General features: G+C 34.3%; 1 protein-coding gene and 3 non-coding genes across 8 annotated transcripts; all 4 read left to right on the forward strand.

The window, feature by feature from the left end:
* Positions 1-7,255: 7,255 nt before the first annotated feature.
* On the forward strand, positions 7,256-10,967 carry LOC113719571 (uncharacterized). Of its 5 annotated transcripts, none has more exons than XM_027244796.2 (8): positions 7,256-7,385; positions 8,472-8,540; positions 8,637-8,769; positions 9,075-9,137; positions 9,266-9,284; positions 10,158-10,235; positions 10,422-10,526; positions 10,623-10,967. In XM_027244796.2, exons 4-8 carry the CDS (start codon positions 9,133-9,135, stop codon positions 10,737-10,739), a joined length of 324 nt encoding a protein of 107 aa, XP_027100597.2. In that variant the 5' UTR covers positions 7,256-7,385; positions 8,472-8,540; positions 8,637-8,769; positions 9,075-9,132; the 3' UTR covers positions 10,740-10,967. The 5 variants fall into 5 exon arrangements, with proteins under 5 accessions (XP_027100597.2, XP_027100596.2, XP_027100595.2 ...); XM_072072743.1 differs by lacking the exon at positions 7,256-7,385 and adding an exon at positions 8,010-8,156; XM_027244795.2 differs by lacking the exon at positions 8,637-8,769.
* LOC113719758 (small nucleolar RNA Z159/U59) lies at positions 7,648-7,734 on the forward strand. The gene has a single exon (XR_003455014.2). It is a non-coding gene; the product is annotated as a small nucleolar RNA Z159/U59 (small nucleolar RNA).
* Positions 8,026-8,110, forward strand: LOC113719759 (small nucleolar RNA Z159/U59). Its single transcript, XR_003455015.1, has one exon. It is a non-coding gene; the product is annotated as a small nucleolar RNA Z159/U59 (small nucleolar RNA).
* On the forward strand, positions 8,268-8,354 carry LOC113719774 (small nucleolar RNA SNOR75). Its single transcript, XR_003455027.1, has one exon. It is a non-coding gene; the product is annotated as a small nucleolar RNA SNOR75 (small nucleolar RNA).
* Positions 10,968-13,980: the final 3,013 nt, after the last annotated feature.

Consider the following 13,980-nt stretch of genomic DNA (forward strand, 5'->3'; position numbering starts at 1 on the left):
TATATGTGCATACTTGTATATATATATATATATATATATTCTTTATTACTCATCAGATATTACATTTTTCATTCCATAAATTAAGTATACATCAGTATTTTGGGAATTTATAAACTTTGTCACATTTTTAATGTTATATTTCTTTACACTACATAATAGAGTTGCACATGTTCCTCTATTTTACGTTAACGATGGCCACAGATCATGTAAGAATAGTTGGTTGATGATGTCTTCTGACTAATATTAAGTCAACAGACACCAGCTCATAAAATTCATTTTCACAGAAAAATTCTAATGGCTGAGTTTGTTCCTGAGAAACCAACTCATGAAATTCTTTTTCACAAATGACCACATGGATTCTCAAATCCTGCAGAGATTATAAAGCTAAAAGCTACTAGGTGTATATATACAAGCACAAATAGACAAAGTCTAGAATTCGTCCATGAAAATAAGAAGCCATTCACTTGTTCTACAATCAGGTCTGAAGTATATAGGTGCCTCAACTTTGATTGATGAATTAAAATTGGGGATTTTTGGGGACGAATGAGAGCTAGGTTTCAATTTGAAAAAAGGAAGGCAAAATTGATTGGAAAATAGAAATGGAGAGACAGGAGAGTGTGACTGTGCGGGCTTGGTAGCAAAACCACCGGGGAGTGAAGAGGCAAAGGAGTCAGTCTAATGTCCACTTTTAGTTATTTCTTTTTCATTTCTTTTATTTGATTTTTAAGTAAATGGCTATATATGGTTTTTGTGGATAATTAATATAAATCTATTTAATTTAATGATTTTATTTTGGTCAACCTTTTAAAACCAATACTATAAATAAATAATTCAAATCCATTTAATTATAGATTATATAAATGGATAAATGAATCTCAATCCAAATTGCCACATCTAGTATCAACGATTCCTAGAAAAGTAACTTAGAGCTTCTTTCTCAATTGGGTGCTTCTTTCTCAATCTTGGTTGCATTATAGAATCACAGTTAGTTTCTTGTACTTTCGTAGATGCATTGTTGACAGTGTCTGAAGTATTTGTTAAGGGGTATGCCCCTTTCACTTGTGTAATCTAACAAGATACAGTATATTATTAGTGTGAATCTGCTGCATCTTGAACATCCTCATGGACTGGTTTTGTTTGAGTTTAGGATTGGGTCATGACTTTGGGCCCTTAGGACAAGTACAGAATAAATGTTGCATAAAAGTAATTAGTAAGAGCCTTTTGAATCATGCATTAGTGAAGGAAGAGAAATGGAGAAGAAAATTTAAACGATAAAACAATTCTGTAATTGTTGCCGATGCACGAAGAGTAGCGAGCAATACTTCTACCGGTCAAGTGGTATTGATTTTTTTTTTTTTTTGAACAAAAAAGAATAAGTAAGAAGTTCTAGTTTTATTTTTTTTTCTCTCATTGACAATTTTTTCTAGATTCGTCACTGTTCATGGAAGGCTTGTTAGATAAACCAGTCAATTTATTGGTTTAATAAATTTGAATGTTCCAGTAGGAAATAAACTAGATGAATAAAAGTTCTAAGATAAGGGTACCATCTATTGACTATCGCATGTTGATGAAGAATATTATAATTTTTACGATCTATGGATGGTTGGTTTCCTTGGGTTTAGTGGAAAGGTTATATGTTAATACATGCGGTAAAATTTTGACTAATTACTTCAAAGAAGTTCATGAAAGAGAGCCCAACAGCAATTTTTTTTTTTCAATTCAGTTCACCATTGCAAAATTGTCTTGTTATAAAAAATAGTTTAAATTAGAAATCCTATATCTATAGGATTAGTAATTAATAGGGAACACAACCAATTTCATCTCTCACATTTTATAGAAATATTCTTTTCGTCTCTCGCTTTTACAATGAAGCGAATTCGTTTTTGACATTTAAAAATTGAAGCTATTACGTCCCTAAACTCAACCACCGAAACACCCAATTACAAATTTTAGGGGTATAATTGGTAGATTACTTGGTAAACTCAACACAATATTTACGTGAAAGTTAATGAACCCAATGAGGAAAAATAAAATATTATAACATAAAAGAGAAGGATTAATTTATCCTATATTGTCATTGTATATAGTTACGAATCTAGATATCTAACACATCATTTCAATTTAAATTTAAATACCAAATTTGTATGTATGGTATACATTTAGATTCACAAGTGTATACACTACTGGTGCATGAAATGATTTATATAAAAAAAAAAAACTACTATTCCAAGACAATGGAATGACCTTTTTATGTTACATTTTTTTTTCTTTTTTTTTCAATAAATGTCATGTGAATGTGATGGAATTGACCGAGTGATCCATCAATTTTATCTCTGAAATTTGTTATTGGATTATTGGATGGTTTGATTCGTATTGAAAGTTGGGTTCAGGGATGTAACAATTTCAATTCTTAAATATCAAGAACGAATTTGTTTCATTTTAAAAGTGAGGGATGAAAACAATATTTTTGTGAAATGTGAAGAATGAAAAAAATCATTTTCCCTAAATAATATATTCTCTTCTATATTGTTTGATAAATTTTTGTGCTAATTACTTTACATATTTTATATGACCTTTTGACTTGACAAATTGCTCTTATTTTCTACCCTAAGTCCACCAAATAAAAAAGTCCATTTCACATGTTCAAAGAAAACCGTTTTTTGATTGTGTCCTAATCGTCCCCGGATAAGGCAATTACGGGAGGTTTTGTCGCTTCTTACTTTGAGCTGAAATATTTTCGGCAGTTGATCTGCCAATACCCTTTTCCACAAGGATTACGATTAATTAACCCAACCAACAATATAACTTATAAATACATAGATAGATAGGTCAACCTTACAAAAAAATTTAAAAATTTTTTACACCATACTGGTATTTCGGCCTCAATAAGTCCAGTAGTATTCTTTCTTCTTCAAGAAATTCTCCTTGAAGAAACCTAAAAACTCCATCAATGAAGACGTCACAAAAATTCCCTCCAGGGTTTAAATTTGTACCCACAGAACTTGAGCTTCTACACTACCTTCGATCTAAAGTGAATGGCGAAAAAACAGGCTATGAAGACGAAGTACCATTGAAATATGTCGAACTTTACAACATAGAAGATCCCGGTGTATTATTCGAGAATACTGATGAAGACGTGGTTTATGTCTTCACGAAGCTGAGAAAAGTCGCGGAAAATGGATCGAGGTATGAGCGCCAAATCTTCGGGACTAGCTGTACTTGGAAGGGTAGCGATAAAGCTAAAGATGTTAAAGAAGAAGGAAATTGTGTGGGATCAATCAAGAATTTCAGCTTTGAGAAGAACCAGGTGAAGGTTGGATATAACATGAAAGAGCTTACTTTGGATGGAAGGCTTGTTCACAATGCAGAGGTATGTATTATTGGCTCTTTAATTTACGTCGTTTGTAATGAAATTTGTGTGTGTTTAGGGCAGATTTGATTGCAAACACAACTTTTGTCCAACCAGCAGTTCAGTTTAATCATACTGTGAAGAAAATAACAATATCGACATTTGTTTCCTTTGCTTTTAGAAAGCTGATGATTATCATGCTTTATTTAGACACTGAACTGTTGCAGTTAACACATGACTAATCAGTTTCTTTATGATCATTATTTTTCAGAAAATTTAGCTTCGCTTTGACCTAATGGTTTCTCCTGTATCCCAAGCGAAAAAAGAACTAAAGCTTGATTAAAAATGAAAAAGGTGTCCTAGGAATTAGCTAATAAACTTAAAAATTGTTTTTTATGTGTCAACTGTTTTGATCAAATTAAATAGCAAGAAAATGGTTCAACTAATAATTCATGTGCATGCAGCGTAAAAGAAAAAGTGATCATATGTTTTAACCTTAATCTATCTTTAATCTTGCAGTTCAAGGACTACGTTGTGTGCACAATCAAAAGGAAATCTAAGGTGCTGAAAAGAAAATCCAAGAACAAGAAAAAGGACCTGCAAGAAGGAACGGATTATCTTGAGCTGCCTATGCCTGTGTCAGATGAGTATGATTCTAAATATATTTTGCCATCCTCAACAATAAGTAACAATGCTTTGTCTAACATTTCTTCTACTTCTAGATCTTTACCTCCACATGCTGCGTTGCAACAATACCAACAAATGCAAAAGCAAGAAGGAATGACATATCTAGAGCTGCCTGTGCCAAATGCATATGATTCTGAATATATTTTGCCTTCCTCAAAGATAAGTAAGTGGCAATGATTTCTCTAACTTTGCTTCTACTTCTAGATCCTTGCCTCCTCATGCTGAGTTGCAACAATACCAACAAATGGATAAGACTGATAGCCCTCCTGTCTCTTTAGTGTTCTCTTCTCCAGGATATCATCAAAATCCAAATCCATGTCAAGAGATCAATAACCAGATGATTGCTGATGTTTCTTTGTCTGATCAAATGCATGGTTATCATTATCAGAGTAACAAAGAGGTTACTTCAATTCCTTTAATGCCCCGTTCCGGAGGAAATTCTTTAGGCTTAAGAATAGAAGATCCAATGACTGATCAACAATGGGGATCAAGGAGCTTTGGTGGATATAATGTGTCAATGATTAATAATCAATGGGGATTAGAAAAACTGAGAGAGTTTGTGGCTCCAAATTTGTAGATGATTTATTATTGTTTAGGTACTAATATTTGACATGGTGATACTCTAACTGTCCTATATTTACTATAATATTTGGTTTACTGTTGTCTATTGCAATCTTTTTTTTTTGTTTTTTGGTTTGGCGTGTATATGCTGATGATATATATATATTGATGATCCTTTCCTCTAATGTTCACACTCCACAGAGCTCAACCTTGACGTATCCAAAAATGTACTTGAACATAGAAAAATTTACTTACTATTCGATTCACCAAACTGAGTGAATAGTTGGTCAACATCGTTTTATTCAATTAATGGATCGAATAACTGATAAAGTAATGAAGGGTTAACAAAGGTTTCAACAATTTCTTCAAGAGGGAAGGACTTATCATAGTTTCTCAACTGTATGAAAAAATGATAATTTGACAAATTATGGAAACAAGACAGATAAGGAAGTGGAAAAAACAAAAGAAAAAAGGACAGAGAAAGCCTGAACAGTATACTAGTTTTTGTAAATCCTTAGCATGAAGCATATTCCGAGGAACACAAGAATCCTCAATCTAGTAATTTTTTCTGGAAAATCCCAAATTGTGTTCCTAGCAGATGTCCTAACAGGTGCCCCATCGAGTAATCATATTCACCAACTAAGCACCGAAAAAATAGTAAAATCAATTGCCTCTGAAATAGCAGAAACCCTTGAAAATAAATTTCTTATTTATCTATGTTTGTTTGACAAGAAAGATACTTTGGAGACCTAAGTTGGAAGCTGGTCGCAGGCATTGGATCCACTGTTACAGCTAAATCTTTTTTCCAGCAAACCCTGCATATTTTGCATGGCTGCAAATGCAGGTAACTGAAGAAAATTCTGTATCTTTCTTGCAAACCAAAATATCACAAAACCAAAAAGTTAATTCTTTTATGTTTTGTTATTTTTAAACTTTTCTCCAGTACTAGAATTCCGTTGTACGTATGATGGATCATATTGAAGTAAAAACTCAAATAGAAGGGAATACTTGCCAATCAACAAATCAAATTGAAAAATTTTCACCATGGCCTGTCAAAAAAAAAAAAAAAAGAATGCTATCCCTCAATCCACTTTGATCCTTCTTAAATGATTGAGAAACAGTCATTTAACAATTGAAGGAATTAAGAAAAGGAAAATTTTATTTTGTAATAAAGTTTATCTGTAAGTAAATATTGACTCTGCTATTACATTGTTAGTACTTAATCAGCATTAGAAATTGACTAAGATATTCCAAAACCCCTATGATTAGCCATCGCAGAATCTTCTTTTCTTTCTAAAGCTAATTCCAAACTCAGTCCAATCTTCTCCACCATTGAAATTCTTGCTCTTCCTGGCTCATTGATGGAGGCCTTGTTGTTGATGGTACCGTTGCAGTTGGTATCTCAATGAGGATTGCATTTTCTCTGGAAAATAATGTCGCCTGTTTTTGATCTGCTGGCTTTCCACTAGTTGGGAATATTGTTGCAGATGGTGTTTCCATTGCAGCTTTCTGCTCGTTCTCCATTGCCATTAGATGTTCTACAGAATAAATTACCTGAAAACCGTCCATTGGCACGAATTTTGGAGAAATTGCATCATAGTCCAGATCATCAAGGAAAGAAAGGGGAGGTGCTTTAACAAACTCCATACTCAAGTCCAAGTCTGGATCGGCTTTGTACTTTGTACCCTTATTCTTGATCAGGTTGAGCAAAAGCCTGTAAGTCTTCATGATATGGATATCCCTCATAATAGGGGAACAATGAAGAAATAGGACCAGTAGCCTTATTGCTCTCTTGGTACTGATTTTGGTATGCTACTTCGTAAGTGGACACCCCTTGATTCTGATTTCGATATCCTTCACTGGATTGCAACCAGGGGAAAGAAGCCATGGCCTGATCATACTTTTCTTGATCATAAAGCTGCATTTGATTACTAGGCAATAAGGAGATGGACGCAATCTCATTGTTACTAACTGCTGGGAAAGTAAGCAAAATATAGTTACTGTATTCATCAGCTATAGGCAACTGCAGAGCTAGCTTCTGAACTCCCTGCAATTTCTCATTTCTGGATCTTCCTTCCTCCTTGGATGATTTTCTCTTTATTGTGCATAACACATAGTCCGGGAACTGCAATAGTGAATTTGAGATCAATTAGTGTAAATTTGTTCAATTAGTTACTACTGCTAGCAAAAAGTATCAATTGCTCATTACTACTGGTACTTCTATAATGAAGAAAATGATCCTAACCTTTAGTTTGAATTTAAAAACCTCAAAAATTTTAAAAATCAAATAATCTCTCATTTGGGTATCAAGTATTTAGCTTTGTCTTTCAACCCATCTTTCATACAATTTTAGGCATATATATATATATATTTACTTATTCTCAGATATCATTTTTGTAGTAAGAAAAAAAATCTAATAAAAAATGATATCCTACTAGTATTTGATATATATATATATATATATATATACACCCGCACACACACACGTACATTTGGGTTCAAAATATTTTACGGCACGCCCTTGGTTAATTGGTGGAGCGCAATAGCCCAAGGCTGCCCAACACTTTAGTGATTTCTAATCATAGGCCCAAAAACACCCCTTCAAAGTCCACACCCACTACAAATGATATTAGCTCTGTGTCCACAACTATAAAGGCCCAAATGAGCCCAATAATCCTAGGGCTTTTCAAACGTAAAACCCTTTGCCTCCCCACAAATCCCCACTCTATAAATATCTCCACGAAAATCAGCCCTTCTTAGCAGCGCCTTGGCTCTCGCAGTAGCTCAGGTAGCTTAAATCTTCAATTCTTGAGCTTAATCTTATGATTATATCGTTAATTTCCATTTTTGCTACGTGGGTTTTGCTTAATTTCGTGAATAATGTTGAATAAGTGAGAGAGATTTGACTATTTATCTTGTTTTGCTGAACTCTTAATATACTCGAAGATCTGCTAATATTTTGCACGATTAATCTTCTGTGTTTGCTTTAATTTGTTCTTTTCCTGGGCTTAATTATTGCTTATGTTTGTGATTAAGACCTTGGTTTTTATGCTTCTGAGGATGATTAAATGAAAACTTTCGTTCTTCTGAGAATATTTCTCATGCGGAAGATTTATGGAGACCTGAACTGAAGAGGCATGACTTGAAGTCTATGATTGTTTCTGAGAGCTTTTCAGTGGACCCTTTCGTTGTTTGGTAGATAAGAACTTGGGAAGCTGAATAAAAATGTTAAATTTAGAGGATGAGCAAATACTGAATCTTGCTGAATAGTTAAGGGAAGCTTTCTTAAGTAGCCTAGGATAATGTTGATTAAGTGTCTTGAGATTGTCGTTTGAATTGTTTTAGTGGTTAATATTTTGTTCTAGTGTGTATTAATCAAGAGTTGATAGTGTATTGTTGGATTTGTTTATAGAATTTGGGCTTTCTGTGACTCTGATGATGATCAGATTGAAAACTTTCGTTCTTCTGAGAGAATATATGCGGAAAGTTTTTGGAGACCTGAACTGAAGAGAAACAACATGTCCACTAACGAGTCTTCAAGATATCTGTATTAGAGAAAGTAGGCAAATTGTTCCCTTTCTTGTATCCATTTTTGTCTAATGGATGTCTCTGACACTTTTTATTTATATTTTGCATTGATTTGCAATGTGAATGGGTTTATCACGTTTCTCCTCTGTGATGAACAAAATAAGATGACGAGTCCGATTGAAATCCATTCTTATACTATGAGGACAATCGAGGCATTTGTCTGAGAGGAACTTGTGACCCTTTATCACTGAATTTTTATTCCTAGCATGTGATTTATTTTCAGCCAATTTGCATTTTTCATAGCATTCACACTTTGGTAGTCTAACATCATTGATTGGGCTATTAGGGTTGATGGCCACGTCTAAGAGTTCCTTTCCTCTATGGCCACATCTTGGATGACAATTGAACTGCTGCTGTGAGTTTGTACTGGGACTTCTGTACTTTTTTCTTTTTCCAAAAGAATGACTATTTTACTCGTGCTTTAATTTGTAGGCATTTCTTTGTTTTTTAGATGGAATAAAATGAAGGTCTTCCTTTGTTTCTGGTGATGTTTGCATAAACTTTCGCCTTTCCCTAAGATTTCATGAGGATAAAAGTCCATTGAGACCCAAGCTGAAGATTCATGTGGAAGATCTTTATAAGAAGTATGGTGTTCTTTGTTCTTTGACTAGTGTCATGTAAGGATGAGATTGAGAGAGTCAGTACGAGTATAGACTGTGTTCAAAAGCTTTCCTTTGTTTTAGTTGATTTTTGATTTCTTTCTAAGAACTTTGTTGCATAAAGGCTCCATGAGTGACCTTAATTCTGTATTTTTAAATTTCCAACTGCTTCTTTTTTGTTGATTCACTTTAGAGTATAAAAAATCGGAAAAAGGGAAATTAGAATATTCAAGTTTCACATTTTAGTGTTTCTCTTTTCTGATTTTCTTTTTGGTGTTTTTGTTTTGTAGTGGCCCAATTTTTGTCACTCCATTGGAGAAGAGCTGAAGCAATTCTCTTTTGTTGAAAATGAGGTATATAATTTCTTTTACTTCATTCTTGATTTTGCCTGTACGATTTTGTGAGCTGTTTAATCATTTCCAAGTTCGAAACTCCAATTTACTTGGGCACTAAATCTTTTCTGTGTTTTGTTCCTTTGCAGCCGCCCGATGGAAGAGGATGTAAGTTGCTCTCACTTGATTGATTTTTGTTAAATCATGTCCTAAGAAATAGTCTCTTCTTTGATAAATAAAAGATTATAGAATGTCTGGACTATATGTAGTTTGTTTTGAAGGCTAACTATCAGAATGTTTGATATTGTTTTTGAAGGTTATGATTTATATCTTTTAGAAGCTCCAGAGAAACATGCTATATTTATTGCTTTATTCTTATTCAGAAAATTGTCGGTTTTAAAATCCTTCTGTTCTATGTCTTGATCCCACAAAAAAGTTGCGGGGGAAGGGGTTGGTTGCTGCCAATCCTATTGCTATGTTGTTATGCCAAGATTGGCCAATGGTTAGTTGAGGAGTTAAAGAAATGGGGAGGCAGAATGTGGGTGGAGTAACAGACTAAAAGCTGGTAGTAGTATTACTTTGAAGGGTATGATTAATGTATGAATCTTAAACCTGGACCTAGCAACTGGTATACCAAATCTTTTGGCTTATAGTGGTAGAAAGTTTGAACGCCCCTAGGGGTGGTGGTGGTTAACTACCCGATACTTTCTCCATCAAAATCTGTTTTTCATTTTTTAAAGTATCTTTTTATTTTTTGAGCTACATTGCTCTCTCAATGTGTGTGTGAAACTGCTAGAGAGAGCTTGCTTAAGCTGAGACAGAACAAGAACATTTGAATCATTGAGATGACTGTTTAAAAAGGGGCTCCTGCATTCTTTGAAATAAAAAATGCATTTACAGCATGAATTTTGGTTATAAGTTTGTTCAGTAAGATTTTGTAATGTTTTTTGTCCTGTAACTTGCTGAGATAGGTTGCTTAAATACCATGAATCTGTGGAGATGGCACGCACTTAAAATGTTTTATCTGGTTGTCTTCTCCAGGGTGTGAAGAATGAGGAAGAAGAATTTACAACTGGGCCTCTATCTATTTTGATGTTGAGTGTCAAAAATAACACTCAGGTATCATCCAGAGCTTCCCCCCACCATCCCTCCCCCGTCTCTTCTTTTTTTGCTCCCCCTCTCCTGCAGGGCACAGATGGTACTATGTGGCATCAAAATTGTGTGTGGAAATTGTGATTCACCATCTATCGAGCAGCATTTTCTAATGATTTTTATCGCAAAATGCCATAAATCTATGTTTGTCAGGTGCTCATTAACTGTCGGAACAACAGAAAGCTTCTTGGTCGCGTGCGTGCCTTTGACAGGCACTGCAATATGGTTCTGGAAAATGTTAGAGAGATGTGGACTGAGGTTGGTTCGTTTAAAGAGCTAAATCTCCACTGAGCATATCTAGTAGTCGGCTTATAATTCTTCATCTTATAACTTTGTCACCTTTGTTATCTGCAGGTGCCCAAGACAGGGAAAGGCAAGAAAAAAGCTCTTCCAGTTAACAAGGACAGGTTCATTAGTAAAATGTTCCTTCGCGGGGATTCTGTAATCATTGTTCTGCGTAATCCCAAGTAAATGTTTTGGAGTTCCAGCATGTGATAAGACACGAATACCGAATTATGATGTCAATATTAGGACGTGTGTGGAATCTGTAGTGAGCTGATTTAAAGTTGTGCTTTGGCAAAACTAACAATATGTACCGTCTTTTTGTTTGGCTTATCTCTACTGACAAGGCATAGCTCTACATGTTTGGCTGTAACATACATACATCTGTCTGAACAATGGTTGATTTTCTGGCCCTAATCTTTTTAATCGTTAGATTAGCTTGTTTGAGATGTTTATTCTCTGTACGTCATGCAGCTGCTTGAAATTAAGATGTTGATCATAGGATTCTACAGACTTGCAAGCTAAGGTAAGGCTAGTATGCTGAAACGTAAATGAGGCTCAACTGCTGGAAATGATGAATTTGCAACTGGTAGGCTTAGACAACCAATATGCAGGTCAAGTGGACTCTTTAATTGGAAGCAAATAGTATTTCAAGCATTCGTTAAATCAAACATAATATGCTTTAACTGAGTATTTTTTTTAATCGTTGGTGTGTGTGTGTGTGTGGTTAACTGTGGTGGTTTTCATATTTTCGAGTTCTTAAGGCTGACTTTGTATACAAGTATGAACTTAAAGGTGAGCAATGCCTTGGACACCCTGAATTGTTCAATTGATGTAGGAGTTGAGAGATCCTGGTGGAATTCTTTGCAGGAAAACTGCTTTTGTTGAGCGTCCTGTCTTATGTTTCTTTGCTTCTCACTACAAATCCCATTCCCTTTCCTCGTTGAGATCCTCAGGGAAGTACATCGCAGTTGCTGCACTACATTGGATTATGAAACAAAGCCTTGTCTACTTGGAAAGATCCCTTCCCAAAATTCACAAGTTTATTTGGAAATTAAGAGGAGGATATGGTCAAAATTTTAGTGATTGTATCCAATGCATCGCTCAAGAATCAACCATTGCATGTAATTTTTCCTCAAAAAGAGGAAAATATTTTCCTCGTTCTTGCTTGAGTATTACTAAACATTTTGATTCTCATAAAGATAAACCATGATTAAGTACTAATAATTTCTTGAGAGGAAAAAAAAAAAAGAGAAAAAGACGCGGACTAGAGACTGACCAGGCCAGACCGTGGTAATAAAACCTTCCAAACAAAAGCCTATAGAGTTTACAACACGGGAAACCACATCATTATTAATTTTAATGTGGAGGAAATTCAATAGTGGATTACATCAACTTGATAGTTGACATCGCTCTTCCTAAGCAATCCCTCTTGAGCATCTTCAATCAAAGTGTGATTGATTGCTTGTGGGGTTTCATGAAAAGATGGATCTTGACACTTTAATGCTCAGTTTCGTTACGCTAGATTCAAATGATCTATATAAATTTGATCAACAATTAATGGGGAAGATCTTAATCAAGGTTTGACTTGAAAAGAATTAAACAATAGACCTTGTGGAAATGTCCAGTTGTAAACTTGTCTTAATTTATTAAATGGGAATAAATAAATGGGAAGTGCCGATCTTGTGGATTCTCAATTCATGCTCTATGGGCCAAAATTCAAAGATAATTCTTAAAAGAAAAGAGTGGGACCGGAAAAATAAGACAAACAGAGCAAGAAATGAGAAGTGCACCAAGAAGGTATTGAAAGAAAGGGGGTGGAAATTGGAAAAGAGTGTTGCTATCTGCCAAAGGAATTAAACATACATGAATTGGATGTACTTCTAGGTGCCTTGGAAATAGAAGCTAAGGCCAATACAAGTTTGCTTTTTTGGTGAGGACGGTTTCTTATAAAAAGTGGTCTGTTCAAATTCTACTTTCGATACCAAGCCTATTTTGATGGGCAGGGGTACAAATGAATTGAGTTTAATTGAGTAATGCGTGAGTTTTGCTCGATCAAAGTGCGAATTTGAATTCGCATCAATCGAGTTCGAACTATTTGACGAGTCGAACTCAATATTAATATGTGAAATTCGAAAGCTTATTGAGTTTAATAGAACTCAATCGAGATTTACATATATATGTTTTTTTAATTTTTTTAATATAGTAGTATAAAATATCTATTTTATCCCTTATTTAAAATTATATAAAATATAAATTTATATTTCTTAAATTTGATTAGACTCGGTTGAACTCGAAATAAGCTCAATTGGGTTTGATGAGCACAAGTTCGAGTAATGCAAAAGAAAATTGAACTCGAATTTGAACTTAACTTTCAAGAAATTGACGAGCTCGAGTTTGAGTTCTAGTCCAAATTTTTTAACACAAGTCGAGTTCGAGTAGTGCATTACCAGAGTTGGACTCAACTCGATTACACCCCTATTGAAGGACATTGTGAGAACCCTTATAAGTGACTTTTGGTTTGGTAGGCATGTCCTGACCCGTGATGGTGATCGGAATTAAACCCATCCAAACTTTATTTTATATATATAAAAAAAGGAAATAGAAGCTAAGGATGGTACATGTATCAAGTAACCAGAATGTATGCACATATTGGAAACCGCAGCAAGGAATTTTTGCATATGTATTTTGAAATTTTATCATAGATGGTTCGACAAGGATAATATGGAAATAGGAAGTCTCAGAAGCTGGACTCACTTGTGTATTTTCCTTCGTGCTCCCTTTTTCTAACTCATATAAGCTGCAATTTTCCAAATTAATAAGCAAATAGGAATATGAGTATTCAGTAATTCCTTGATGAAAATTCAGTAATTCTAGGACAGAGATTCCTCAATGCACCACGTAGTATGATTCAAGTATTTTTAATGAATGACCTATGGAAATGGAACAGGCTAGTATACACAATTTAACTTAATTTAAAAGCACATATTTATATTTATTACCCACTTTGTATTTAGACATATCTTTAATTTTGTTCCACCTTTTTAAATTATCTCACGAGTTCTCTTTACATTAGTGTCTATTAAGCACTTGTAAAAGAAAAGTTAGTTAAGGAAGTATTAGTCTAATAGCTAAAATTCATATTCCAAAATTTAGAGGTCTTGAATTCATAATTTCCTCTTCTTCGCTTCTTAAATCTCAGACTCCCTTGCTAGAATTTTTTTAAAAAAGAAAAAGAAGAAAAAAGTTAGCTGTATAATTATAATAATTAAACAGACTCAAATATGCCTAAAGCTTGATGAGTGCAAGCATATATACGTGCACTTAAGTGCTTGAGGTATTCTTGGACGACATCATGTTCTCTTTCAAATAGTAGTATCTAACGGCAAAAGCTAGTGATGCAAGGGACCAGAACAATTTGTTTTTTAGA

The sequence above is a fragment of the Coffea arabica genome, chromosome 11e (genome assembly GCF_036785885.1).
Source record: "Coffea arabica cultivar ET-39 chromosome 11e, Coffea Arabica ET-39 HiFi, whole genome shotgun sequence".
Classification (NCBI taxonomy): Eukaryota; Viridiplantae; Streptophyta; class Magnoliopsida; order Gentianales; family Rubiaceae; genus Coffea; species Coffea arabica.

What these genes read in the sequence shown, in the direction of transcription:
- LOC113719571 (XM_027244796.2), top strand. An exon ending in GTGTCAAAAATAACACTCAG is followed by an intron (nt 10,236 to 10,421) that starts GTATCATCCAGA and finishes TATGTTTGTCAG; the next exon opens with GTGCTCATTAACTGTCGGAA. An exon ending in TTAGAGAGATGTGGACTGAG is followed by an intron (nt 10,527 to 10,622) that starts GTTGGTTCGTTT and finishes TGTTATCTGCAG; the next exon opens with GTGCCCAAGACAGGGAAAGG.